This window comes from Stegodyphus dumicola, chromosome 4 (assembly GCF_044657685.1).
Source record: "Stegodyphus dumicola isolate Sdum_Otavi_A_Nest chromosome 4, ASM4465768v1".
Classification (NCBI taxonomy): domain Eukaryota; kingdom Metazoa; phylum Arthropoda; class Arachnida; order Araneae; family Eresidae; genus Stegodyphus; species Stegodyphus dumicola.
Window position 1 is genome coordinate 88220958 of NC_140771.1, and position 26935 is coordinate 88247892.

The following is a 26935-nucleotide window of genomic DNA, read 5'->3' on the forward strand; positions in this document are numbered from 1 at the left end:
TTAAAAATTAAAATTTTCCTTTATTTTTAGATTTTGGCATTCATCTTGACTGCAAATAAAATAATTTACAGCTAATATTTGATAGAACTTTTGAATTTAACAAAATAATTAATAGTATACAAAGTAACAGAAATAAAGTGTAATGAATTTTATTATGATTAACATCATAGGACAAATTTCTATGCTGTGCAAGACAAAACTGTGCAGGCAAGACTCCACATTTATTCAACGTCAAGTGTGTTCACTGTGACCGCTGAATGACAAGGCTAAATTGACGGCTACAACCGGTTTCTCTTCCTGCTGCTGGCGGGCTCCGAAGGTGCAGGACGGCTTCTGGTTGTCCGCATCCCGACTGACGCGTGGGCCATTTTTTTTTTCTTCTTTTTTCGTCTTTTTTTAGACTGCTATCTCCGTGCTGGATGTAGAGCAATGTGTTCCTCCTAGTAAAGAAATTGGTACTGAAGATTCAACCAAATAAATCTATATACTAACTACTGCCGTAAATTAACTATGTTTACAATTTAAAAATCTTTGAAAGGACTTCATGCGCACGTGCTCCACTTTCCGGATGATATGAGTGTTCGCCTTGTGCTTCTTCAAAAATATATTAAAACAACCAGTCAACTCACATTCACCTAAGGTTTTCAGGAGGAAAGAATTGAAAATTTATTACTAAGGAAGCGTTTTCGATAAAATTTTAAAATTATTGGAAACAAGTGCATAAAAAAACTGCAAATGCTTTTGCTTATGCAAAGCTCGTAATGTTAAAAAAATTAACTGCTAAATCAGTGGGAATAGGAAATAAAAAATATAGATGTCTAATTACATTTGGTGATACAACACTGTTTTCGAGATATCACAAAATTTTAAAATTTCGTCAGAAAGTTCGCTGTTGGCATACAATTTCCTCGAAAATTCGCTATTGAGTATAAAATTCGTCAAAAGTTTGTGACTGGCTATTAAAAGCTCCGTATTTAATATTCTCTATCTATAGAATATTAACAGCATATTTTTACTATGATGTATATCAGTAGAGAGATATATTTTTTAAAGAAAAACTGAGAGTTCAGGTTTGGAAAATCTTCTGTGTAAATACAAAAGAAGGGATTTTTGAACTTATCGAGTGTCCGCCGGGCGAAACTCGTCCAGATTAATCCTAAATTAAATAAGAATCCGGTTCGTGAAAATCGTCTATAAGAACCGAAACTCTCTGAGTACAGATCTCAAGGAGCACATTAAACTATTACATGGAACTGAACAAGATTAGAAAAAACTGTATGTTTGTAAGTTTATTGAAAGTTTTAAAAAACTGCACCAGTGTTGCCAAATGAAAGTCGCATTTTCAGACTGATTTCGTCTAAATCTTAATTTTAAAACTTTTAGAAATTTTTAATATTTTAATACTATATGTTCAACGGAAATATTAGCCGTGGAGCAACTGTATTTAACCAGAGCATAAGCTATTTAGAGCTATTAAACCAGAGCGAAAGCTAATCAGAGAGCATCGAGTCTGACATAATTGACCCAAAAATGAAAGTACAAGGACTGTAATGAAACATCATCTTCCAAAAACAAGAACAAAACGCAGCACACGCAAAATAATCTTCCGTGTACGCATCTGTAATGACCGTTCTAGTTGCATGGATCAATCGCGATTTCCGCTAAAGTCATATAAACATCAAACACCTGACTAATGTAATCATCCTGTCTACACTGCAATGTAGGCAATACCTGAAACTAAATGAACTAGTGAAACTTCGGAGGTATTTAAATCCACGAAATGTCTTCACTGTATGCCTTCGAGCTGTTGCAGTACAGATCTAGTGTATTAGAAAATGTATTTCTGTGCCTTCATATTATCTACTATATTTGACAAATTCAAGGTTAAAGAAGCAAATATTCGCCATTCTAATGACCGATTAGATGACGTTTCAAAATCGTCCAGATTGATGTTGAAGTTGTTTATGCCTTTATAATCGTGAGCTGCTACTAAATCCCAAAACTGGCGGAAAGACCAATGATTCCAGTGAGTTTGAAATTTATGTAATGCAATTGTGCAGATAATTGCGGAAAAGAAGGTGAGCAATTTTAAATTAACACTTGATAACACGTAGGGCTAAAACCGGAATTTCAGACTCAAGCATCAGGCCTAGGAAACATGTTTGGCCAGTTTACGGCCTCATATGGGGAAGACGTTTTAATCAAAATTTAAAAAACCGATTAAATTAATTTAAAGTTACAATCCAACTGAAAATGATGTCAAATTAATCCGAAGCTGTAATTCAGTTGAAACTGCTGTTCAGCTGATTATCAAGCACATGATGGCACTTACGGGCTCACTCTTTGGGTGTATACGTATGGCGATCCTGAGGTACCCTATCTTTTTTACGGAATCACATTGATGAGTTAGATGCCACGATTCCACAGCCTCAGTGATCTTTCTTCTTTCCATTTTCCGCTCTTCTCATCTATTAATTTCCATGTCTTTCTTGTGTTTTCTCTTTAGAGGATGGGGCTCATTTTGAAATACGTTTAAATCTTTCCTCTTTATAGAATCTATTATCAAATATTTGGAGAAAAACAACATTATCTCTAGGTATCAAAGTGGTTTTCGAAAAGATAGAACGACTAAAGTTGACAAAAGGCTATCTGAAAACCTCTATCCATAGTGCTTTCGTCAAGAGAAAGTATTTTATGATTTTTTACATGGAAAATATCTGTAATAAGGCTTGCAGATATGACATTATGCGTGTTCTTTACTACAGTGGTTTGCGCTGTAACCTTCCAGTTTTCATGCGAAATTTTGTTGATATGAAGTTCTATGCTCTCAAATGACCGTTTCTAAGAAGAGGGTGTACTGCAAGCCTGAGACTTAATTATAGTTATACTCAAGCTAAATATAAACAAAGTCCTAAAAGACCTTCCTCCAACTGTGTTTAGATCCTTGTATATTGCTGACTTTCAAATAAATTGCCAAGACGTGTACATGAGGCATATAGAGAAGCAACTGCATATGGCATTTAATAGGATCCACAAACGGTCAATTAGATATGGATTTATATTTTATAATCAAAAGGCCCTTTTCATACACTTCTGCAGACGAAAAAAATTCAATTCTAAGCCAGAGACAGACTTTCAAGGAACAGGGATTCCACTTATGCTTGAAGTGAAGCATTTGGGAGTACTTTTCGATAGAAAACTTACATTCCTTCCGCATGTCGCATCCTTGAGCAAGAAATGTTTCAAGACCCTTTTCATGTCCTGGCGAACATATCCTGGGGAGCAGATTGATCCTCAGTGCTTCATATCTACAGAGTACTTATCTGTTCAGACTTCGACCATGTCTCAGTGGTTTATCAGTGGTCAATTTGGACTTCAGTTTATTAAAAAAAAGATCCCATTCATCATCAGTCTTTTCAGATTTCTTCGGGAGGTTTCAGAACCTCTCCTGCGCAGTATCTGCATGATGACTGTTTCGAACCGTCTTTCCAGTTAAGACATGAGCAGTTGTATTGTAGAGTTCCTCATTTTGTAATTACTGCTGGAAGTGAAGAATCTTAAGAACTGATAAGCGAATAATGGCTTGAGTTCGTGTGACAGGAAACAACAAGATAGAAGGGTAAACTAGCCCTTTGACAACATTTCGTCTTAGAGTGTACAATAAAGCCGAAACTTGGGCTTTGAACTTAAGAGACTAAGAATAATACTAAACTAATCTAAACTAAATAGGTATAGCTGAAGCTATCAAAATTCTAACAGAATTGGCTCCTTAACGTTAATAGACTGCGAAGCTTTCAAGGGCCTAAAAGTACGGCCGAGCGTGATAATAGCTTACGACAGAGTAGCCTAAAAAGGCGGACGCGTGCAGCCAGAATACCTGGTATCTCTCTCTCTAAGACCGAAGAACTTCGCGGTTAAATACCGCTTTTCCTCATTATATATTCAGAGGTGATTCTAAAACTGCGTTATAGCCGAAAGTAGTAAGTTGAAATTCAGAATCGATAAGAAAGAAACTTTAACTCAAAATGTAACTGTTAATAAAATTAACATAATCCTTACAGTATCGTCAGTGCTATTTTAATTACATTCAACAATTACAATCAAATAGAGTACGATCGCATTTACCCTTTATGTTTGAAACTAAATAAAACTAACTTTCAACAAGGAGATATTAATTACCTAGATTTGCAAATTATAAATTTTTAAAGATATTAAAATTTACGACAAAAGAAGAGATTTTGATTTCCCTACTACAAAACTCATCCACTGACGCTCCAATATGTCCAAAAGCGTAATGCTTAATACCATACATACTCAAGTCATTAGAATCAAAAATATTTGCAACAAAATCGAATACTTATAAGAAGAAATCACTATGTCAATATTCTCTTAGAAAATAAAACGCCTCTATTCGAAATTTCTATATCTTTAAAGAAAGCTGGTATTAACTACTTTTTTTTAATTTCTCATCTAAAGTCATATGATAATTACTACTTAAACCTCAATCGAAGGTAATAGTTGGATGACTACGATTAGAAATTTAATGTAAATATGCACAAAGATCTTGTATTTTCTCCCTTTTAATTATTTTTACTATTTTTATATGCTATCTTTCTACTATTTTGTAAGTTTAATAGCTGGCAAATTTAGCTGTTACTAAAAAAATTGGGTTTCTAGTTTCTAAGGCGTATTGTACCCCAATTACGTGAAGACTTTTCTCTTTTATAACATACACTTTTTTCCTTTTCCGCAACTTCGAGCCAGTCCTGTTTTCGAGCTCTAAGATTTTACAGAGAGCAGCTTCTTTTAGAAGATTCTTCCGCCGCCATTATGGGTTGACGATCACTCCCCGCCTCGTAGGTAATAACTTTTACAACTCGCAACCAACCATTGCACCCCCGCACACAAAATATAACAGGGTAGGACATTTTTAACACATGTTAAAATACTTAGTTATGCTACTGGACATTTTGAACCTTATCGCATACTTTTTCCAATAACTACAAAATTTCGGCAGTTTGAATTCTACTTTCTTTAGCAAAAACACAATTTGGTTATCTTTACAATTCAGTTAGATTACGCAGAGAAGGTCGTGTTTAGATATCAGTAAGTTTGCATTTTTCAAATTTTTCAATTATTGTTTCAAAAAGGTTTTCAGTTTTTATAGCTGTTTAAGGCTCAGGTTTGACTTTTTTTATTTATAGAAATCTCTTTGCACAGTTTTTCGTTTTCTTGGTATTAAAAGTTTAGTTTAGCATAGTCGGAGGACCTCCCAATTTTTTTAGTTTTGTTTAAATGACGTTAGTTTTGCTCTTTATTTCTACTTGCTTTTGAGTTTCGGATTAGCATCTATTGGTTTTAGACCAATTTGTATTTTTTAATTACAGTGTACATATTGTAAAGTTCTATGGTTTTTAATTGTCATTTTGGCACAATGTTATGTTTTATTCCTTTTTGCAAGTGTTTCGAAAATTTGTAGGGAAAATTCTGGTACATTTGAGGTTCGAGTTTTCGGTTTTATATGAATTTTAAAGTCTTGAATAAAATTTGATGAAAAAGTTTTGCGGTTTCTGATCTGAAATTCACCAGAAGAACGAAACATATTAATCGACTTTTATGAAGCTTTAATTCATTTTCCCCTACTGAGTTCTGAATTGGAGTTTCAGTGAAAACTAGATTAATTTTTATTTGTATAATTTTGTATATTTTCCCTTTCGAATTTTTATTTTGCGAGTTTGTTCTACTATGAATTCTTTTTTTTAATTGGATTTGTTTTGATATTGCGTTAAATATCTTACACACGGTTGCAATTATTATATTATAGGGGAATTCCCTTGCTTTTATTCCAATTTAATAATAAATTTAGATTCTTTAAGTTTTTACATATATATCAGGGATGGCCAAACTTCAAGACGATGGAAGCCATATGATAAATTTTATGAAAGTTCGAGAGCCGCAAATGCTCTCGAACTTTCATAAAATCTATCATATGGCTCCCATAGTCTATATTGTTTTAAAAATAATGAAACAGGTTTTGAATATACAAAGACTTTTGAATTAAATTAATGAATATGTGATTAATATGATTACATATAAATATGAATAAATACATCTTATATCTACTGATTTGTGTTCAGAAAAGTTAAGTCCCAAGAAAAAAAAAAAATGTCTCATGGAAAAAAAAAAAAAAAAAAAACTAATGAGCAGTCTTTTAAAAAGGATAAATTAAATGATACACGTCAACGAGCACTGAAGATAAACTGTTATTCCAGAAAGAATATTAATTTAAAAATAAGCTATTAACTTGTTAGGCTTTTGCTTAAAAGGTAATTTTGTTTCTCCACACATAATAACATAAAGACTAACATACTGAGATCATTCGAATTTTTAGATCCTAACCTAAGAAATCCTTAAACATTTTTGGCCAAAACTTCGGAATAACTATTTTTACAGATACCCAGTATAGAAGAATTCACCAAAAAAATATGATTGCATTTAAGTGGTATTTGAATACTTAGTATCTCTCATGACGGCTTTGACTGATACAGCATTTCAGCGTGTCATCCAAAGGAATCTGCCAGAATCTGTTAGTAATCGGTACACTGCGCATCATTGAAAATTCTTGAAACTGTCTCTCGAATCATCCCGATTATTTTGGACATAGATAATGAAGTGCAGGCGCATCATTGAAAATTTCTTGAAACTTTCTCTCGAATCATGCCGATAATTTTGGAAATAGGTAACGAAGTTTATGCACGTCATTGAAAATTTTTTAAACTATCTACCGAATCGTCCTGATTATTTTGAATATAGGTAACGAAGTTAATGCGTATCATTGAAAATTCTCGGAATTACCACTGGAATCGTTACGATAATTCTGAACATCCATAACCTATTCCTAATAAATCTGGTAGTTCATGCCGGGTTATATATACGCTTCGTCGAGCACATATTCCATCTGTCTACCAGCCGAACGCTTCAACTTCGCTGTTTAATTTTCAGCAGTTTTGCAAATACATGGCGAATGAAGACTAATGTTACAGAAAGAAAACTTACCTGTCACAACTATAATGAATTTATTTCGCAAATGCAGATATAACATGAACCCGTAAAGATTCCTGTTTCTATGGACCTGTACAGATGTTCCATGTGGAGGACATGTATCACGGCAAACATCTGCACAATATTTTAGTTCCTAAGCTCTTGGCAAATAGGTATATAGATCCACCATATTCAAACTCTTGGGCCCATAAAGACTGTCAAATGACTTACCATATCCTCTAGAATTTCTAAGTAAAATAACTCAGAGAAAAGAAAGTAAGAAAACTTAAAATATATTAGTGTCAACCTAATGGTTACATAGTACAACTCTCCACTATGTTATCTAACTTGTGAATAAAAAAAAATCTCAAGTGGAGTTTGAAATGGAGTCTGTAGGCAGAGAATTTATTTAGAAATAAATATCAGTCTTTAAAAATAAACGTTTAGAGGAGCAGAATTTCGCACTATTTCCTGAAATTTGTAGTGATCAAACAGAGGATCATTGTGAAACTTTTCGTTTAGCTACTAAGTTTTAAGCACGTGCCAGACGTACATGATGATCGAAAACTAGAAGACAAAAAATATCAACATATTAAAAGAAGTGTAATGCTGGCACCAAAGCCGAGGCAATCGGTGCAGCTGCAGAGAAGCAGCAATATGGAGCGCAAAATTTTAGATATGCCAAGCAGCAAAATGCCTCTAACCTAGTGAGATATTTACCGGCGGTTCTAACCTAATGCCTCTAAACCAGGGGTTCTCAACCGGTGGTACGCGTACCACTGGTGGCAAGCAAGAGCAAAATAGGTGGTACGCAAAGAAGCAAAATATTAACTATTAAATTCAAAAATTAAAATCTCAACATCCTGATTGATTTTTTTCTCTATCACTCGTAAATTTATGTGATCTGAGCTTTGTTCAAGAGTGGTGGTACTAAAGGTTTCCAATTTTTGTTTAGATGGTACGCGTTAGACAAAAGGTTGAGAAACCGCTGCTCTAACATATTGCAACAAAATGTGTCTATCCTAGTGGGAGGTAGAATTAAAGAAGGTAATCAAACGAGAAATATAAGGAAAAATAATAGAAAATATCACAAGCTAAAGAGATTTCACCAATATCAACATGCCAATTTTGACAGAAACTTTGGAGAAGAGAGACGTTTGTGTTCTGTTGATTCTCTCTACAACTCCAAATATTTCAGCATGCAGAACCATTGGTGAAATAAATTATGATCTCTGCCTAGCATTACCAAAAAATTATTAGGAAAGATAGAGTTTCATGTGGAAAAAGTTTTCATTAAGCATATTATTGTGAATGGTTGCGAAATCTATGAAGCAACTGCATAAAAATGCTTCATTTGCTTAGGGATAGGAAATTTATTTTGAAGGAGTTATGCAGAAAATTGAGACAAGTCTCCTAACCAAGTAAGAGGCAGAACGTTTACTTTACAAAAAATAAAATCCTCCTAAAATTCTTCCGCAGATTGAGCTCTATATGCTCCACATCTCTATATGGATTGCAAGGCGAAACCGGTTTCTTCAACAGTTGCTAACGCTATTCAAGGACTGAATAAAAGTAGTACCCTACAACGAATAACAAATCTTCCAGGTTGAATTGTCCACGACTGTTGTAAACAATGCGATCACACAGGAATGTAAGCAGATACCGGCTGAAGTATAATTAACTTGAGAGAAAAAATATTAGGGAGAGTAATTAAAAAACATTTAACATTACGTTTTAGATTAATTTCAGTGGAGAGTTTGAAATCTATCAAATTTTTATATACGTAATATCAAAAATTAAATTAGCGCCGTAGCACTGCATGATTTCCATTTTAAATTCCATTTGTATTAAAAAATTAAACTATATTTATTCAAAACAAAACGCATTTAGATGGCGAAGGATAGTAGGTTATTATGACTTTCGTTACTGAAATATGTAAAAACTTACGTAAAAATGCAGCAGTGCGTGACGAGTTTTAAGAGAAAGCTACGCTGAAAAAGTAAAAATACAGGAGCACGCGCATTTAATAAATAGATATCTCGTAATTTATGTTTAAATTGAATAAATGCAACTGTGTGTTAGCTGTAACTGTCATTCTAGTCTTTTGCTTTCCAGAAATCTCGAGAAAATACCATAAGCTTCTCGTGACTGATTAAAAAGCTTATAAAAGTCGCAGAAAAATATCTCAGTCCAGTTGTTTACTAAATTTTTATTGTCGATTGTAGCAAATTATGTGATATCGGATTGGCTTTCTCTGCGCTTTTAATCGTGTTCTATTTAACGTTTTAGTAGTTTAAAATATAGCTACTGTGTGATATTGTACTAATATCTGTGAGGAAAAATTTCAGCATTTTGTTTTATTTCTTGCCATAAGAATAAACTTTATTAACTTTACATCAGGCTTGTGCATTCAAGCTATTACGAACCAGTGCGCACGCAACAATATGTAGATTGATATTAAATAATGAATCGAATTCATTTACAAATTTTCAGCTCGTAGGGCTCTGTTCCAGTTCAACATACGGAGATTAAAAAGTACTATGGCGTAATTAACTTTCAAACACTGAATGATACAAATTTATCTATTATAATAACACTAAGTATTTTTATTGTTTTCTTTGTCTCAATACCATGTTAAACCTATTATGATAAATAAAATCAATAAAAATGAGCTATTTTAAATATTGTTATAAATTTTATATTTAGGTAATTAATTTTAGTAGAATTATAATTAAAATTGACAAATTTTGAGACAGCTAAGCTGGAAAAGTAAAAATATAGGAGCGCAAGCATTTAACATTGAGTAAATGAAGAACTCGGTAATTTGTATTTAAATTTAATAAACGTATTTGACTACTATATTAGCTGCGACCATAATTCCACTCCTTTTACTTTCCAGAAATCTCGAGAAACAGAAAGTACCAGAAATATATCGCGACCGGTTGAAACCTATACAATACCAGAGAGAGAACATCTCAGTTCAGTTGTTTAGTCAGTTGCTTAGTTACTGCTGCTGCGAGTTGTAGTTCCGCGTGAACTAAGATAAATGGAAAATAGTTTTCTCTTTAGACAACGTTTTGCACTGCGTTGTATTTTCCCTTTTTGAATAGTTTGAAGTATAACTACTGATTATACTACATGATATTGTGATCACTTTTACGAATATCTCTGAGGAAAATTCCAGAATTCTGATATACCTGGTAGAGACATTAGGTATTTTGGAAGCAGGAATGATGAAAAATGAGCAACGCCTTCGCTGGGAATCCAACCGCGGACCTCTGGAGTACGCGTCCAGCATGCAGACCACTACACCACGAAGGCACACTAAGAAGGCGGGAGAAATACCTTATATACCCTTTTAAATACCCTTTTAAAGGGCGACTAGGGGTTTTTTAAGGGGACCCAATCGCCAAGTCCTGGGTGTGGAGAATCATCATTCACCACTCTTTTAGTTCAAGCGCCACTGTAGAGACATTAACATTCGCCATCCCACCGACACTGGAATAGAATTAAAAGATTCATTATTAAGCACCGTAAAGTTTTCCAAAACATCAAAAATATTATTGATTTCTTACACCGCCGAGGACTGGACCTGTGTCATCCATAGCTTACAACCCCAAATAATCCTCTAAGTTCATAAAACGCAACCATAAGAATATCCACTCTCACCCTCATACTATACAGGAGTGCCTTTAAAAAACACACTTAAATATATCCATTTATTGAGACAACCGTAACTTTTCTCATACTATGAACTACTTCATACTGTGCAATGTATGACAGATGCACCAGTACTACGAACTCAACACTATGTACCATGAAATTAATTCATAAACTGTATGCTGTACTATGAACTGCACTATGAATGAGAACTTATAAACTGTGAATCATGTAACAAAAAAACCAAACAAACAACGAAACACATACCATAAACACCGCCCCGCCAATAAAGCTCCAAACCGAAACACAAAAGAAATATATATATATACATCTGTAAATAACTTATTGTAATTATTGTATCTATCCATTCAACTGCAAAGTACCCGTGTAAAGTATATCTGAGACAATATTGTCTGCAATGCAAATTATGCATCATTAATATATAACTGTGTATTATGAATGCTGCAATGTAAACTAATTTCCGAGCATAGTGTTAACGTGCCCGGTCAGGGTACACTTCTATAGATGGTTAGTGCAGTGGGGCGAAACCAGTTTTGCCCATGGCGATGTTTTGGTGCCTCCTGTACTTCTTTCTGTCTGTCTGTAGAGACATTAAGTATTTGGGAAGCAGGAAATGTGAAGAATGAGCAACGCCTTAGCCGGGAATCGAACCACGGGCCTCTGGAATACGCGCCCAGCGTGTAGACCACTACACTACGAAGGCACGCTAAGAAGGCGAGAGAAGTACCTTATAACTTCTTTTTATAAGAATAAATTGTATTAACCAATTATCGGATCTGTGCATTCAAACTGTTATGAACTCGTAATCACGCAACAATGCCTTTAATTTAAATACGAAATTAAGGTGAAAACAGTATTGGGATATTGAGATAAAAAACAGATTCCAAAAGACGTCTTTGTAAAACTCCTGGAACAAAGAATTTTAAATTTGTGAAAAATAATATTTAAAATTGTAAAGGACACATTATAAACAGAGAGCGTTAAAAGATGTACAAAACATTCTGTTATTTCTTTTGACATGAGGAAACATTATTTTTTATGGGAATTAGACAAATTACGACAGAAAATACGTGAAATTGTACATGTACGCAAATCTACTGTTCACAATTTAATTTCAAAATTCACCAGTTACGCATCCAGCTGCGTGAAATGATTACGATGACAAAGAAAATATATACAACAGTAAGTCCAGTTAGAATAATTTTATTCGGTCCAGTTGGTATATTTCCATAAAAATATTTAATTATTTTAATAAAAAAGCATAAATATTGTTTTTGTTAGTAAGCAAATGTAATCAATCGTTTCATTCTAGACTTCAGATGCAGAATTTTTTATACAGTAACTGTTAGTAGATGTGTTATGACAAAAAGTATCAGCGTAATATTCATAAGTTTACAGGACTAGTTCATAGATTTAAATACAGAACTTTCTTGTTCAGCTGCAGAAGAGCAAATGACGAAAGGGAACTCGTCCGAAAATTACATTTTCCATTTTTCTGCGTCAAAATTATTCAAAAAAGATTTTCCGCTGGCGAATTAGATTTTTTAGAGGCATTTCACATTTATAAAAATTTTCAATTTTTGTTAACGATCCTAATTCCTGTCCGCCTGTACCTTTCCCTTTTATGGAAATTATTTCATAGCTGATTTCTTTTTTTCTTTTATCAATAGATCAGGGCAGCAACTTGATATGACAACTGTTATTTTTAATTATGCTATTTTTTTCTAATGCACAAAAACATCTTATTGTTTAACAATTGAATCCGGAATATAAAACATAAAAAAATTTCTTTCCTTCAAACCTTCTCAATTATATTTATCTTACTTTTGGAATGCTATTTTATTTTTCAGTACATATTTCCAGAACTGATATTACATTAATACCAAGAATTTGATTTTGTTTTACACTTTTTAAACTGAAGTTTGGAACAATCATCATACATATATTTTCTGTAGTAAAAATTGCCATTTTTTATTTTTATACAAGGAAGCCTGGCGAATTTTTCCCAAAGAATCACGAAAATAATTAAGAAAGGAAATTACAACGATATTATCACAAGATATAAAGCAGGCTGGATGGACTTAACATTTATGAATATTGAAAAATTTTCGTACAAATTTATTATCATGAGTATAGCTTAGTAAGCTGAAACCTTCAAGCTGCTGCATAACACCTTGAAATATTATCTGTTTCTTAAAAAATGTAAATAAATATAAACAAGTAAAAAGTATTATATATCAATTACCTACCAATTTTGTAGAAGATAAACAAAGTGCCAATGAGTATTTATTTTGTGAATCTGTTCGTGATATAGCAACTGCAAGTGAAATTTTCAAATTTACAATTTTATCCCTGAGAATGATATTACTTAGATACGTGCGTTGCCGTATGCAGTAATGGAGTTCGGACTTTAACAAGAAAACATTCCGGTGTTATTTGTCAAATGAATAAAGTCGTACCTGAAACTAAATTTACGCACAACTCCATTCATCGTAAAGCTTTAGCAACCAAACCACCCGCCCCGAAAACCTGAAAATCTTTTTGAATCAAACTGTGAAAATTGTTAATTTTATTAAAAGCCACGCTTTAAATTCAAAAATATTTATGATTTCCTGCCACGATATGGGCAGAGAACATAAACGCTTTTATTACGTTCTAAAGTAAGGTGATTATCCATAAGCAAAGTTTTAAATCGTCATTTTGAACTTCGATCAGAAATTCAAATTTTCCTCTGTGATTCAAAATTTGAATTACAAAAATGTTTATTTAGCGAATTATGGTTCGCGCGTTCAACATATTTAGTTGATATTTTTGGAAAGTTAAACGAATTAAATTTAAGATTACAAGGGAAAATAGTTAGCTTTTTAACCGTTAGAGATACAACAACAAATGCAATAAAAAAAACTCGAGCTAATAATCAAAGAATTGGATAATAATATTTTAAGCTTATTGTCACCTTTAGAAAGTTTTATTACCGAAAATAATTTGAAAATAAAAGAAGAATTAGCATCCTAGATTATATCATCGTTTTTATTGATAAATAATTTCAACATGTATTTTCCGGAGGATTACGAAAAAGAAAATTGGATTAGAAATCCATTTTATTCAAATGTACCTCAAAGTTTATCTCGTGAAGAAAAAGAACAATTAATAGAAATTTCCTGTTATCCAACTCTAATTGAAGATTTCAAAAATAACACACTTCTAAACTTTTGGCTGAAACGAAAAAAAGACTTTAAAGCCATTTCAAATAATGCTATTAAATTTTGATTGCCTTTTTGCACAACGTATTTGTATGAACAAGTATTTTCTTCCATGTTATATTTGAAATATAAATGCCGGACAAAATTAAAAGTGGATCCTAATTTGCGGTTAAAACTAAATGAAATAAGACCAGACAGAAAGAAATTGATCTCTCGTAAACAGGCCCACCCACATTTCGCATTAAATTTTAGAATTAAAATATTATAACTTATATTTTGAGAATTAAAATGGTAACCAATTTTTAATCTGATATTTTTTATGTAAACGTATTTAATGCAAATCGATGTTGTGCAAATAGAAAAATTTATATTTTTTTAAATATTTATAACGAGGAATTGAAAAATAATCTTAAAATATAGTGGTGGTACTGAATTTTTCAATTTTTGTTTAGATGGTAAGCATTAGTCAAAAGGTTAAGAACCGCTGCCATGGAGAATGAGCTGCATTGTCTTGTTGGAAAAACACCTTATCTCAACGTAATAATGTTCGCTCATTTTTTTAACATTTAAAGTAAACAGCATTAGATTTGATAACTTAAAAATTAATTAAAGTGAATACGCGCCAATTTTTGTGTATTACAGTTACAGAGAACTGCACAGAAGAGCACCAGTAACAATCAGTCTATTCTTAAAGGCTGAAAATAATTCACATGGATTATTCGTAAAGGCTCCGCCTCAATTATGTTAAATATGTTCTACTATTTATAAGGTATTTTAGTACAACAAAACCTTGAATTAAATTAGTGAGATAAAAGGAAAATACACAATCAATCGTAATTAATTCGCACTGGTAAAAAAAATTACTTATATTTCTGCCTTCGATTTTCGCACACTTGTTGCTCGTTTCTCTGGATTGTTAAGTAGATTTAAAACATACAACATTCTTTAGGAATTTTCATAGGAAATGCCTTTTAGAAATTTTCTTCGCTCAGTTACCAAACTGCAAGAGAGATATATGTATAGTAATAATATGAAACTACAAAGTTTATATTAAATCTTGAAACTCTGCAATGATTTTTATAAATTAAGCGTCAGTCTGAAATTATGATTTCTGATTATTCGGATATACTTAACATCGGGTTAACTATCTCTACCTGTTTTCCTCCTTGGTCTCTTTTTGCAAATTTACATGAGTGTAATATAAGCATTTAGGGATTTAAAAATTATTTTTTAACTTAATAATAATTCCTATTTCTATACTAAATGGGAATTCTAAATTTTCAAATTTTTGAAACTACGACTTTCAGAGTATTTCTAGATTTTGAAAATATTGTTTTATACAGTTGAATAACTTTTTTCAAGCGAATTGCTTGCATATTATGAAATTTACCTTTTATTTCTTCTACAGGCCAGATTAAATTCCTAGCAAAGTGTTAAAAATACCTTGAGAATCAAACCTACATAACAGTTTTATATAAAGATTTTTATAACGAAATTATACCAACAGCTTTTCAGCTTTTTCTTCCAAAATGTTTGTTCACTAATAACTTAGAAAACATTTAATACGAACAGTATTTGATAACTTAATAATTCATTATAAGTTAGATGATTTTTATAATCGATTTCTAATACGCAGAATATTTTTACAGTTGAAATCACTCAGTGTGCAGTTTCAGATATAAAATAATATTTTCAAAATCTAGAAATACTCTGAAAGTCGTAGTTTCAAAAGTTTGAAAATTTCTTTTTGCTAATTAAAGGAATCTATAAGAAATATATTAAGCAATCTTCACTTCCATCTGCAAAAGTTTTAGTAGTTTACATAACTTTTCTCTTACACAAACTTGATAAAACATCTCTCCTGTATCAACAAGCAGATTTCCTGTGTTCTAAACGAATTGAAAAGCAGCCAATAGGCTTACAGATCAATACCGGGGAGGAAAAAGCGCCAAATAACAAACGGAACTAAAAGATGAGGACAAACAACATGCGGCTGGACGTAACCTTCATCGCGCATGTCATTGTTTACCGGAGCTCTAACTTCTCCACGAATCGCTTTTCCCCCATTTTTTTCTTGGGTCGCGACCTCGCGGAACCCTGGGGATCGGGGAATCAGGGAAAAAAATGGAAAGGCGAGGGGGAGGAGGCGTCCGTCGTCTGTCTCCTGATCCGTGGGCCCGGAGTCTAGACTTAACGTCGACTTGTCCATCCCCTCCACTGCACCTCTGGAATATCATCTTCATCTTTAACATCCTCACTCCGGCCGCATCTTATGTAGAGCTTCTCTATCGCATCTCCTGTCCTCGGTCCCTCTTCTGAGCCCTTACGTGGAAGGGAAGTTAAAAAAGTTCTCTGAGGCAAGGTATGTTCCTCACACTTTCCACTTGCTTTTCACAGCATCCACGGCACTCACTTTCTTTGTGTCATTTTGCATAATATTTGCATTTTATTAATAAATTTATAAAATATGATACTGTCCTCCAAATTTTGCATTGTAAAGCATCCGTGGCATTGCATGCAATTTTTTAACTAAGAGTGTGAAATTTTTCTTTTTTGCATTTATGTTTGCAACCTTATTTAGAGCATGAGTATTTGTTCAGTTAATGTGGTCAAAGTGTATTATCATAATACTTTAAATGACGGAAGCTTTTCCCCAGGCTAACTGTTCGAACGAATTTTTTATCTGTTAGAGCTCCATGCATTGTACAATAGCATAAAACGTATAACTAACAACTTTATGAGTGTGCGCTTATGTTAATATTACTGCGGCAATGCTGGTTGTTATACTATAAAATCATGATCATTATTAAGTTTTATTAAAATGTGTCTTGTAAATATTTCTCTAAAATTCCCCTAATCATGTAGTTTAAAATTTTTAATTTTTTTTTCTTACCCATGTGAATCGACAAACAAAACATTTATTTCTATTAAATGATTTAAATTTTTATAGTGTCATAGCATATTGTTAGAATTAATTATTATCTACTAAATTATAATCACTTAATATCCACGTTACGAAGATAAAATCTGATTGCAATTTAATAGAAATTAAATTATTATAACTATGATTCACATTTCATATGTTTCAAAAAATTTCATTTCATTTAATTCCAATATCATGGAATTCAAAAGCGAGATAATGAAGAAAAACGCTAATAAAACTGTAGATAAGCAGTTTACAACATAATTTAAAGTGCCAATAATTTCATCATTAAAAGAGAATTTTTTATACAAAGTATTCATTTTAGAAATCTTACGTAGCTTATCTAGAATAATGCTAAAGTTATAAACGACGAAGAATTGACTTATATGCTTTGCATGACAAAAAACTGCAGTTTTGCGATCAATAGTTTATAAATAATAAATGTTAAAATACCTTACAAATAAATTTCTAAAATTCTACGAAATTTAATTTACTATGGAATAGGTTATATAGATAAAAATACTATATTATAAAAATAATTTTATTTAATTTATACATGATAAAATCGATCAGTTATTAATAGTAAATGCCAAATTATTGTTCCAAAATAACGAAAATAATACTAAAATATCATCAAAAGATAAATCAATTATTCAGTAATATATCTAGTACTATATCTTTTGAATGATATTTTGGTACTATTTTTAAAAGAAAAAGTTTCCTTCATTTAGAGGAACAATGAATTTGTTCTTCCTTCCTTCAATACCAAATGAGCATTCTGCGCAAGCGCATTATATCTGATCCTTAATTGAGCCTACCAGCGGCCGAGCGGTTAAGTCACTGAACACTCACTGGTAGATCGGTTGCGAGGTTCGAATCCCGCGAAGGATGGGCATTTTTGTGGTTTTTCTCATGTGTAATGCATATACGAGCCAGTTTCCCTTGGAAAGTCCTCCACGAAAGCATCCCTTCCTTTAGACAGATAGCCTTCGAGGCTTTGTCATAATCCCGTAAACAAACAAACAAAACTGTTCCTTAAATGCATCACATGACAAAAAATTAATATTACTTCTGACATAAACATAAGACAAAAGAAAAACATCGCTATTTAGTTTATATAGCGGTTTAACTTTTGGGATTATTAAAATTCATAAAACATCGAGCTACTATAACTGATATCAAATGTGAAGTTATAACTGTCAAATAAATAGTAACATTTACCAAACGCTTTTTCAAAATTCAATAAAACCTGAAATTTACTAAAATGTGTTTAGTCCATGACAGATATTTAAGTCATATCTACATTTTTCTGAAATACTAAAGGTAAGACATGTGTCAATTATAACACATCCAAATATTCCGATCAAATTAACATATACTACTCATCGCTACTTGCTGGGTACTTGCGGGTTTTCAGCCGCTCATAAGTTTAAATAAGTATTACACTCAGCTTTTAGCAACAAAATAATTCGACCGCAGCAAATGGGGATTCTAACCCTGTAGATTATATTATGCTAATCAATGAATTATTATGATTTAAAGCCTAGACTATATCTTCTTTTCCGTAGTGTTCATCATAATTCAAATTAAATGGTATAATATTTAAGTCGAAAAGTTTTGAATGTTTGAAATATTGACCTCTTGGTAATGTAGTCTGCAGTTTACGTTCTGTCGTTCAGCTTAGTCAGTGAGCATTCCGACTTTGCAATTTTGCCAGCCGACGTTATAAATAAGCCACAAAAATATTGGCTCAAGCTTAACCAGGCAAATCTGAGCAGTCTTCAATACGATACGATAGTTTAATTTGAAATTTCAACTTTTACTATCCATAAATGGCTGTCTTATTTGTACGCACAAGTGGTACTGTAGAGATTTAATAAAAAGGTTATCTATAACCTTCCTAAGACAAATCTCAAGGAATCTGATTTAATATTTTGTAATCTGGATCCTATAACAGTGCACACTTAAAGATACAAAATCCATTCACCATATGAATATGTCGCCTAAGTGTATGGATCCCTGTAGTAGGTTAACACACTACGCTAGAAGTTGTCTTTCATTACTAAGAATTCGGTCTCTATGTATGCCACCTATGCATAAGTCAACTAGGCGCATGGCTTCTCGTCGTACATCAGCGCACTATGCTAAAGGTTATCTGATCTTAGAATTCGGTCTCGATACGAGTATATGCCACCTAATTTACGTTATGTTAAATGCCAAATGAAGAAAGGTTTGTATTTAATGCATGCAACACTTATTTTATTCGATAACACAATAGTAGGTGGATGCTAAAAATCCAAACATGAGAGAAAAATGGCATTTTATTCGGAAAATTTCTGTTCAACATGTTTAATTTCTTTAAACAAAATATTTATTTCTTAATGTTAAATAATGATACAATAATAAAACAATGATACAACTTTATTCTTCATCTGTATTAACTTGACATTTAAAATTTCAATTTTTACACATCCATTTTCCTATGGACGGAATTACTACTTTCTCAAGCGTGGTGTTATGGTTTAAGTGGTTAACATACCGAAAATACTTAACTGGAAGATCTGTGGTTCGATATCTGGCGAGGGCATAGTTAAATTTTCACATTTCTTGTTGCCCCTCAAAACGTTTTTCTGCAATGGAGACCAAACTAAGAAAATGGGAACGATATCTCGCTATACGGATGCCTGGGATATGGATGACTCAATACAGATGACTGGTTCTCATGCCTCTCCCCAGTGGTTCTTAAACTGGAGTAAATTTTTGAGAATTACCTTTGCTCTTGTTATAAGTGGTTACATATTCACCTACGATCTGGAATACTCATGGTTTGAATCCCGACTACAGTACAGTTAATTTTTCAAGCCTCCTGTTCCAAAAGTCCTAATAATGTGTACACTTGTAATGTCGTAATGGTTTTTAAAATTGTCGCTTTATTAATTAGTCTATTTTATTTAATGTAATTTATGTACATGTATTTTAAGTTTATACATAAATGACACTTTATGAAAGTTACATTATACATAAATGACTGAACACTGAAATATTTCGACTTTCAACTCTGAATTCTGAATTTTCCCTTTAGATTTAAATTGATTACGATAATTAAATATACTTCTTACTATATATTACCATTCGTTGCATAAGTTACTCCAATTTGCATCACAAAAGTAAGTTACGTAAGACAACTTTAGCACGTGCGGGAAACAGGTGAAATTCTTCAACATAGTTGATATAAAAGAAAGTTTTGAATTTGTAAGAAGCATTTCTCAAACATTTTCTTCTTAAGTGTTATTACGTTTTATGTCTGCATGTAACTTAAAAATATACTTTGCCCCTGATTCTAAACGTTCCTGTTTTACAATTCTTTTCTTTATCTGAACCTTTTTATCTCAGTATTTTTATTTTCCGAGGTATAACCAAGAAGACGGGAATATGTCATAATGAAACTCTATTAATGCAAATCAAGCGGAAAGAAATTTCCTAATAGGTTGTACTAATCTGGATTAATAATGCTAGACATTAAACAATGAAAGCTTAGAACACGGAAAACACTTTTATGTGTAATAGTGATAGTGCAATTAAAAGTTTGTTGTGTTAAAGAAGGTAGAATACTCATTAAGCGCAGAATCTTTCACCAAATGTGTGCATATTAAGTGCATCTACTGAAGTCATCATTATTCTCTAAAGAATTAAATTTAATTGTTTTGTTAATCTGCCCAAGTTAAGATTCCTATTACAAATAACTGGATTATCAAAGCTTTATAATTCCATTATTTTGTCCGATGCATATATGTATATGTATCGGACGAAGTAATGCAATTAGTAAAAATAAATTAGTGATTTCACTTAATTATGACTTTGACTCGCAATTTACATTTTTATAGGAAACAACAGTTAAAATGGCGCACAGCTATAATGACATTATGTAAAAAAAAGTCAAATTCTTCTATTCCGAATGCATTACAAGATATTGATAACTTTTCCAATTTTGATGCTGTTTCACTTTGAATTTCTTCCAATATATGGTTCGATGTCTTCAGTAAATTTTGCCACCAGTTTACTGGAAAGAAAATACTTTAGCTTTACATTTAATTTTTTTCAAGTAGAAAACATTTCTGAATAATAAAACTTTGAATAAATAAAGTGAAATTGAGATTATTAACCAGGAAAATGGATATTTGAACAGTTTTAGAAAATTTTCAGTCTGAATGTGAAAACAGTTTGAAAACAATTCATAAATAAAAAGTAATACTTACAATATTGTCTCAAAACGTTTTGTACATTAGCAATTGATCTGAAAAGAAAGCATGTAATATATTTAATTTAGCCTCACAGCAAGATGTAAATACTAAATATAACCATCACTTTGCAATTCAGATTACTAGTAAACATTTCCAAAATCTGTGTGATATGAGCCTAAGTTATATTAGATTATGTATTATAACAAAGCACTCTAACGACATGTGCTTTATGTAGCATGCCTTCACGAAAGATTTCATAAAATATTTCTTCACATTCACTTTATACATGGGCCTTTGTAGCCAAACCACTAAGCTGCCAGAAACAAAACGCAGGAAGAACGAAAACTAAGGATCCATGCCTCTAAACATCCAGCTGCTGCTCAGGCGAGATAGTGGATAGAGACACTGACTGCTGTACTGAAGGGCACAGGCTAGAATCCCAAAGAAGGTATCGATATTCGTAAGCGTGCCGCAATGGGGGTATCGAAAATCTACGGTGAGCCGAAAGTATTATAGAATGGGCTGGTGGTAAGGAAGAAAGAGTGGGAGACTCTGGGACTTGTGCCCCAGAATGCTCTCCTTCGAAGTGGAGACGGAATGAGGAAAAGTTCCTAATAGTCCTAATACTTATCTTGTTATAAACGTACTATATCACTTATTTTAAAACTGTTCCAGCCAAATTTTATTTATCTTTTTTATGAACGAAAGTTCATATATTCCAACATTTTATAATGAAAATCGACTGTAATTATACATTTTTTAGCTAGAATTCTTGACAAGTTTATTATTTTATAATAATATTTTAAAGCAGTAAAAATACTTCGTAGAGTCATTAGGTTTATCGATGCACAAACATGAAAAATATGCAATGCCCTCGCAGGGACTCGAATTCTGAACTTCTCGAATATGCGTCAATTGTGCTTTCAATTACACCATGACGGTAAGCAGAAAAGGAGAAAATACCTTATTTATAACTTTTTCTGTGATTTTAATAATATTCAAAACTGTATTTGGAAATGTCTCCCTTAACAACTTCGACGATTTTCTGCAGATTAAAACTGAAGTTACAATTGTATTTTTGAACTACACCCTGATAACTGACATTCAATTAACCTGTGAAATTCAGAAACTTAACTTTATCCAACTGATGTTATCCAAGTTCTTTCATAACTACTTTTATAAGCAGATATATCAATAATACGTACAGAGAGATAATGTTTAACTAGAAACGCAAATTAGCTCCAAAGGTCAAATACGCTTCTAATTTTCTAAAATGATAAGCTTAACAAAATTCATTCGTGAATAAAATATATTTTCTAAATTTTTTAAATACGATTTATAACCGTAACTTTAAATTTCAAGCCGAGTAGCTTTAATTAGCAATTCCTTTGAAGATTTTGGAAATATTAGACTCTCATCACTACAGAACAATTATATTCCCCACATGAAATTTGAGAGAGAACTGAAGAACCTAAAAACGAAAGACCTATTGAAACTACAGAAAGACCAAAAATTTAATTAATGTTTTCTTGGTTGCAGCATCCAGCAACGCGCATCACTTAACAACAAAAATTACGCAGATCTAATACCCAACAGAACAATAGGCAGAATTTCAGTCCATTTTGGGTTGTTATGAGCCATTATTGAACTTTCAAGTTGCCTATGAAATCTCTCAATCAGTCCATTGGACTGAGGATGATAAGCAGTAGTTCTAATGCGATGTGTACCCAAAATTTTCATTAAATCCTTAAATAAGCGAGATTCAAAATTTCGGCCTTGATCAGTTGTTATTGATACCTGGCAGCCAAATCTTGCTATCCAGTTATGCACTAATACTTTGCAAGTCGTCTGAGCTGACATGTCGACAGTAGACCATCTGGCCATCTGGTAAACCTGTCAATAATTGTCATGCAATAACAGTTACCTTCAGACGGTGGAAGAGGACCTATTAAATCAATATGGATATGTTCAAATCTTTCATCAGACAAGGAAAAGGTACTCAACGATGATTTCATATGCCTATGAATTTTAGAACGTTGGCACCGTAGACATGACTAAACTGCAGTTTTAATAAATTTTTTCATATTAGGCCAAAAATAGCGCTTAGTAATTAATTTTGTTGAAGTTGAAATACCAGCATGAGAAAGACAGTGAATCTTCTGAAATATTTTAGAGCGAAAAGATTCAGGTATGAACAGTTGAGGTATACCTGTGTCCATATTACAGTAAAGAGTAACATCTTCTAAAGGAAAGTAATGTTTCTCAAGTTTTAAAACTGGCGAAGATTGAGATAAGTGATTTTGAATTTCAAAGTCCTGAATTTGTGCTTCGGATAACTTTTTATAATCAATGTATTGATTATCAGATACTGCATCTATTTCTACCCTAGATAAGGCATCAGCAACGATATTGTCACGACCTTTGATGTATCGTATGTCAGTGGAAAATTGGCTAATAAAATCAAGATAACGAAGTTGTCGTGGAGAACACTTTTCGACTTCTGCTTAAAAGCATATATTAAGGGCTTTTGGTCAGTGTAGATTGTAAAGACCTTGCCTTCAAGCAATGTGCCGAAACTTCCTAATAGACAAATAAATTGCCAATAGTTCTCGATCATAAGTTGACCATTTCCTTTGACTTTTGCCGAGTTTAACGGATAGAAACGCAATGGGTTCCCAAACTGAATTATGCAGGTGTATTAATGAGCTACCAACCGCAACGTGCGATGCATCAGTACAAAGTTTCAAAGTTGCACCAGGAATAGGGTGTTTGAGAAGGGTTGCCTCAGCAATTGCCTTTTTTGCATTTTCGAATTCTTTCTCGACTTCGTCGTCCCATTCGAGAGTATTTTCTTTTGTTTTGCTTGGTTGTGAAGGTTTCCTTTTATTAATGCGGCCTTCCAGTAACCTATTCAAGGGAGCTAAAACATGTGAAGCTCTTGGGACAAAACTTCTGTAAAAATTAAATATGCCAAGAAATTTCCTTAACTGAGTTAATGTGTTTGATTTAGGAAATTTTTGAATAGCTTCTACCCTCTCGGGTAAAGGTTTTAAACCCTGTTCAGATACAAACCCATAATTACTTAATCTTTCAAAAAGGGCTTTTAAGTGTATCAAATGCTCATTTTCGTCTCTTGACGCTATCAATATATCGTCGACAAAAGCAAATACTCCTGGCAGCTCGCGAGTTACTTCATTAATAAAGCATTGAAAGGTTGCAGCTGCATTGCATAACCCAAATTGCATTCTTGTGCTCTCAAAAAGTCCAAAAGGAGTGGCAATAGCCGTTTTAAGGTTTTCAGAGGGATTAATTGGAATTTGGTGATATGCTTTAACTAAATCTGATCCAGAAAATACCTTTGTTCCATGTAACTCCGCTGTTAAAATCGCAAATATTGGGAATAGGATACTTATCCTTCACTGTCTGAGGGTTTAACTTCCGAAAATCTCCCACAGGTCTCAATTCGTTTGGGCCCTTTTTTGACACCATGTGAAGAGGAGAGGAGTAATTACTTTTGGAGGGTCGCATGTGACCTAAATTGATCATTTTCTGAATTTCATGCTTAGCAATTTTTAATCTATTTGGAGCTAATCTCCTTGGCTTACATGAAACAGGAGGACCAATGGTTTCAATGAAATGCATAGTATTACGCTTAACAGTCTTATTGAGATCAGGAAGCTTTGACAGTGAAGGATAGTTAGACAGTAATTTATCATAAATACAATTTGTTATAATTGCTTTAACAGAATATAAATGTGTGTTAATTACACTGCAGTTAATTTTTAAATGTGTTTTTAAATCAACAAGTTTTTTGTTCCTTAAATCAGGTAATAAATCAAAATAATGCAAGAAATCAGATCCAATAATATTTGTTGACACTTTACACACATAAAAAGTAAAATTAAAATTACGACGAAGTCCAAGGTCAATACTTAACGCTTTCTGTCCATAAACTGGAATAGGTGTACCATTTGCTGCAGAAAACATCATGATAGGTGTTTGGCGCGCTTCCTGTCTTGTTGCTGAAAGAAGACTGACGTATGAGCTATTGTCGCACAAAAATATTCTATTCGATTTCCTGTCTCTAATGAAAAGGCGACGAGATTCAGAGGGTAAAGCGCATGTCGCCACTACACTTTCCCTAGTACGTTTCCCTGGATTGTACATGGTGGAACACACTTTTTAGCTTTGTCACTATATTTATGATGATACCAATAATAGGAACAGTTCGAAGCAGCTTTAGCTGAAGGGCTTCGCTTCCTGTTATAGTGATTTCTGGAAGTATTGCGTGATCGTCGTAGAGACAAAACATCGCTACGCAATTTGCACACTTCCTCCAGCAGCGAATCCAATTTAAAATTCTCAGAGACATTGAGAGGTACACGAGAAGAAACTTCGCTTACCTGAGCGGGTGTAACAATATTCTATCCGCGATACTTGCAGCTTTCGATGAATCGAGCGGCTCAACCGACGCTAGAATAGACTGAACATTTGGCGGCATCTGATGCATGAATAATTCCAGTAACAAAGAGTCAGGCACATTGTATTTGTCAGCCCTCCTAGTCATTACACGTAGAAGTTCTAATGGCTTTCTATGTCCAAGTTGCTCGCCGGTGAGTAATTTCCGTATTTCACTCGTACTGCTTTCACCACAGCGTTCCGTAATAACAGCTTTGAGGTCTTCGTAAGAAGAATCTGTACGTTCCCGGAGAATGATATCTCTAACCAACGCAGCAATTTCCGGCGTCAAATGAGCAACGCAGTAGTTAAATTTCGTCTTGGAATCCGTGATAGGCTTGGGTGCAGCTAAAGCAAAAGTTGCTTAACACATAGCAAACCACAATGCCGGGTCAATCGGACTGTAAATTGGAATCTTCACAGCTGCTGTTTCCTCCACGTCAGCGGCTGAAGGGAAAAAACACAAAAGTTCTGGAACCAAGCTCTTGAACGAACAACCAGTATAAGCTTCATGAGAGTAGCCGGATCGCCATTTTATGGTCGTAGACGCCGGGTCACCATTTTATGGTGGCATAGTGGTTATGTGCTTGGTGTATATCCTTGAATTGACTCGTTTTCTTTAAACATAACTTTTATTCACAAACACCATAACTTTAAACACAACTGAAATAACATGACGAAATAACAAAACCAGTAAACTAAAATTCAAAACATCCTATGCTGAAGCTAAGGGCGAAGTGAGTGAGTTCACTGCCGCGCTAACAGTTTTTACATAAACCACATGACGTGGATTGGCTGCGCACGCAGTCGAACATTAGATTGCCACAACATTTTCAACTTCCTTTATTTAAAATTTGAAGCCAAATTTAGAGATTTCTCAAACTACATCTAAATTTCAGATTAAAAAAAATTAAGATGATAATTATTCGTTCATAAAAAACAATATGAATAATGAAAATTAAAATTCAGCAATTTATTTTAATAAAAAATCCCTCAGATTTTGTTAGTTTTTTTAACATTCAAGGAAAATAATCACATAAGTTTTTACATGATGCCTCATGCTCTTTATGGAATTCAATGCAGAATAATATATTAAAACAAAAATAACGTAACGATTATCTTAGGCTATACTTTTCCGAAAGACCAGAATTTTAATAACGTAAGGAGTAGGCAATTTTAAACCCAATATAGATGTAGACTAGATATAATTAAATTCCGCCGGGCATAGAATCCTGTCGAAACTCCAGGGTAGGGAACAGTTGAATTCCTTCACTCCGCATGTCTTCAACGGAAATCGGTTAAACGTCTCAATGTCACCACAGGTGCCTACTATCTATCTCATCAACAAATATACATCATGCACCAGTCATGATGACTTACATCTGCTT

The 26935-nt window shown here is 33.1% G+C and overlaps 2 protein-coding genes and 1 long non-coding RNA gene across 4 annotated transcripts in view; 1 reads left to right on the forward strand and 2 right to left on the reverse strand.

Moving 5' to 3' along the window:
* The window catches only part of LOC146997603 (uncharacterized), a 56810-nt gene continuing 29875 nt past the window's right edge, over window positions 1-26935 (reverse strand). Inside the window, exon 3 of the long non-coding RNA XR_015040713.1 lies at window positions 1-440. This is a non-coding gene — a long non-coding RNA (uncharacterized LOC146997603). The remainder of the gene's footprint in view (window positions 441-26935) is intronic.
* Window positions 15988-26935, forward strand: part of LOC118205521 (noggin-like) — a 47263-nt gene continuing 36315 nt past the window's right edge. The window contains exon 1 of the mRNA XM_085815177.1: window positions 15988-16287. The gene's annotated coding sequence lies outside the window, so the exon portion shown is untranslated. The remainder of the gene's footprint in view (window positions 16288-26935) is intronic.
* LOC118205529 (uncharacterized) lies at window positions 17607-26285 on the reverse strand. 2 transcript variants are annotated; one of them, XM_035377818.2, is made up of 3 exons: window positions 25493-26285; window positions 21105-21142; window positions 17640-20908 (listed from the first exon to the last, which is right to left on the reverse strand). In XM_035377818.2, exons 1-3 carry the CDS (start codon window positions 25654-25656, stop codon window positions 20727-20729), a joined length of 384 nt encoding a protein of 127 aa, XP_035233709.1. In that variant the 5' UTR covers window positions 25657-26285; the 3' UTR covers window positions 17640-20726. The 2 variants fall into 2 exon arrangements, 1 of the variants encoding a protein (XP_035233709.1); XR_015040712.1 differs by lacking the exon at window positions 21105-21142 and having other exon boundaries at window positions 17607-20908.

Bases quoted from the DNA above. Each gene is read 5' to 3' on its own strand.
- LOC118205529 (XM_035377818.2), bottom strand. From the start codon at position 25,656: ATGACTAGGAGGGCTGACAAATACAATGTGCCTGACTCTTTGTTACTG. The intron at 21,143-25,492 runs GTAAGCGAAGTT...CTTTCTTTTCAG, and splicing joins ATATTGTTACACCCGCTCAG to ATCAATTGCTAATGTACAAA. The intron at 20,909-21,104 runs GTAAGTATTACT...TTTTCTTTCCAG, and splicing joins AAACGTTTTGAGACAATATT to TAAACTGGTGGCAAAATTTA.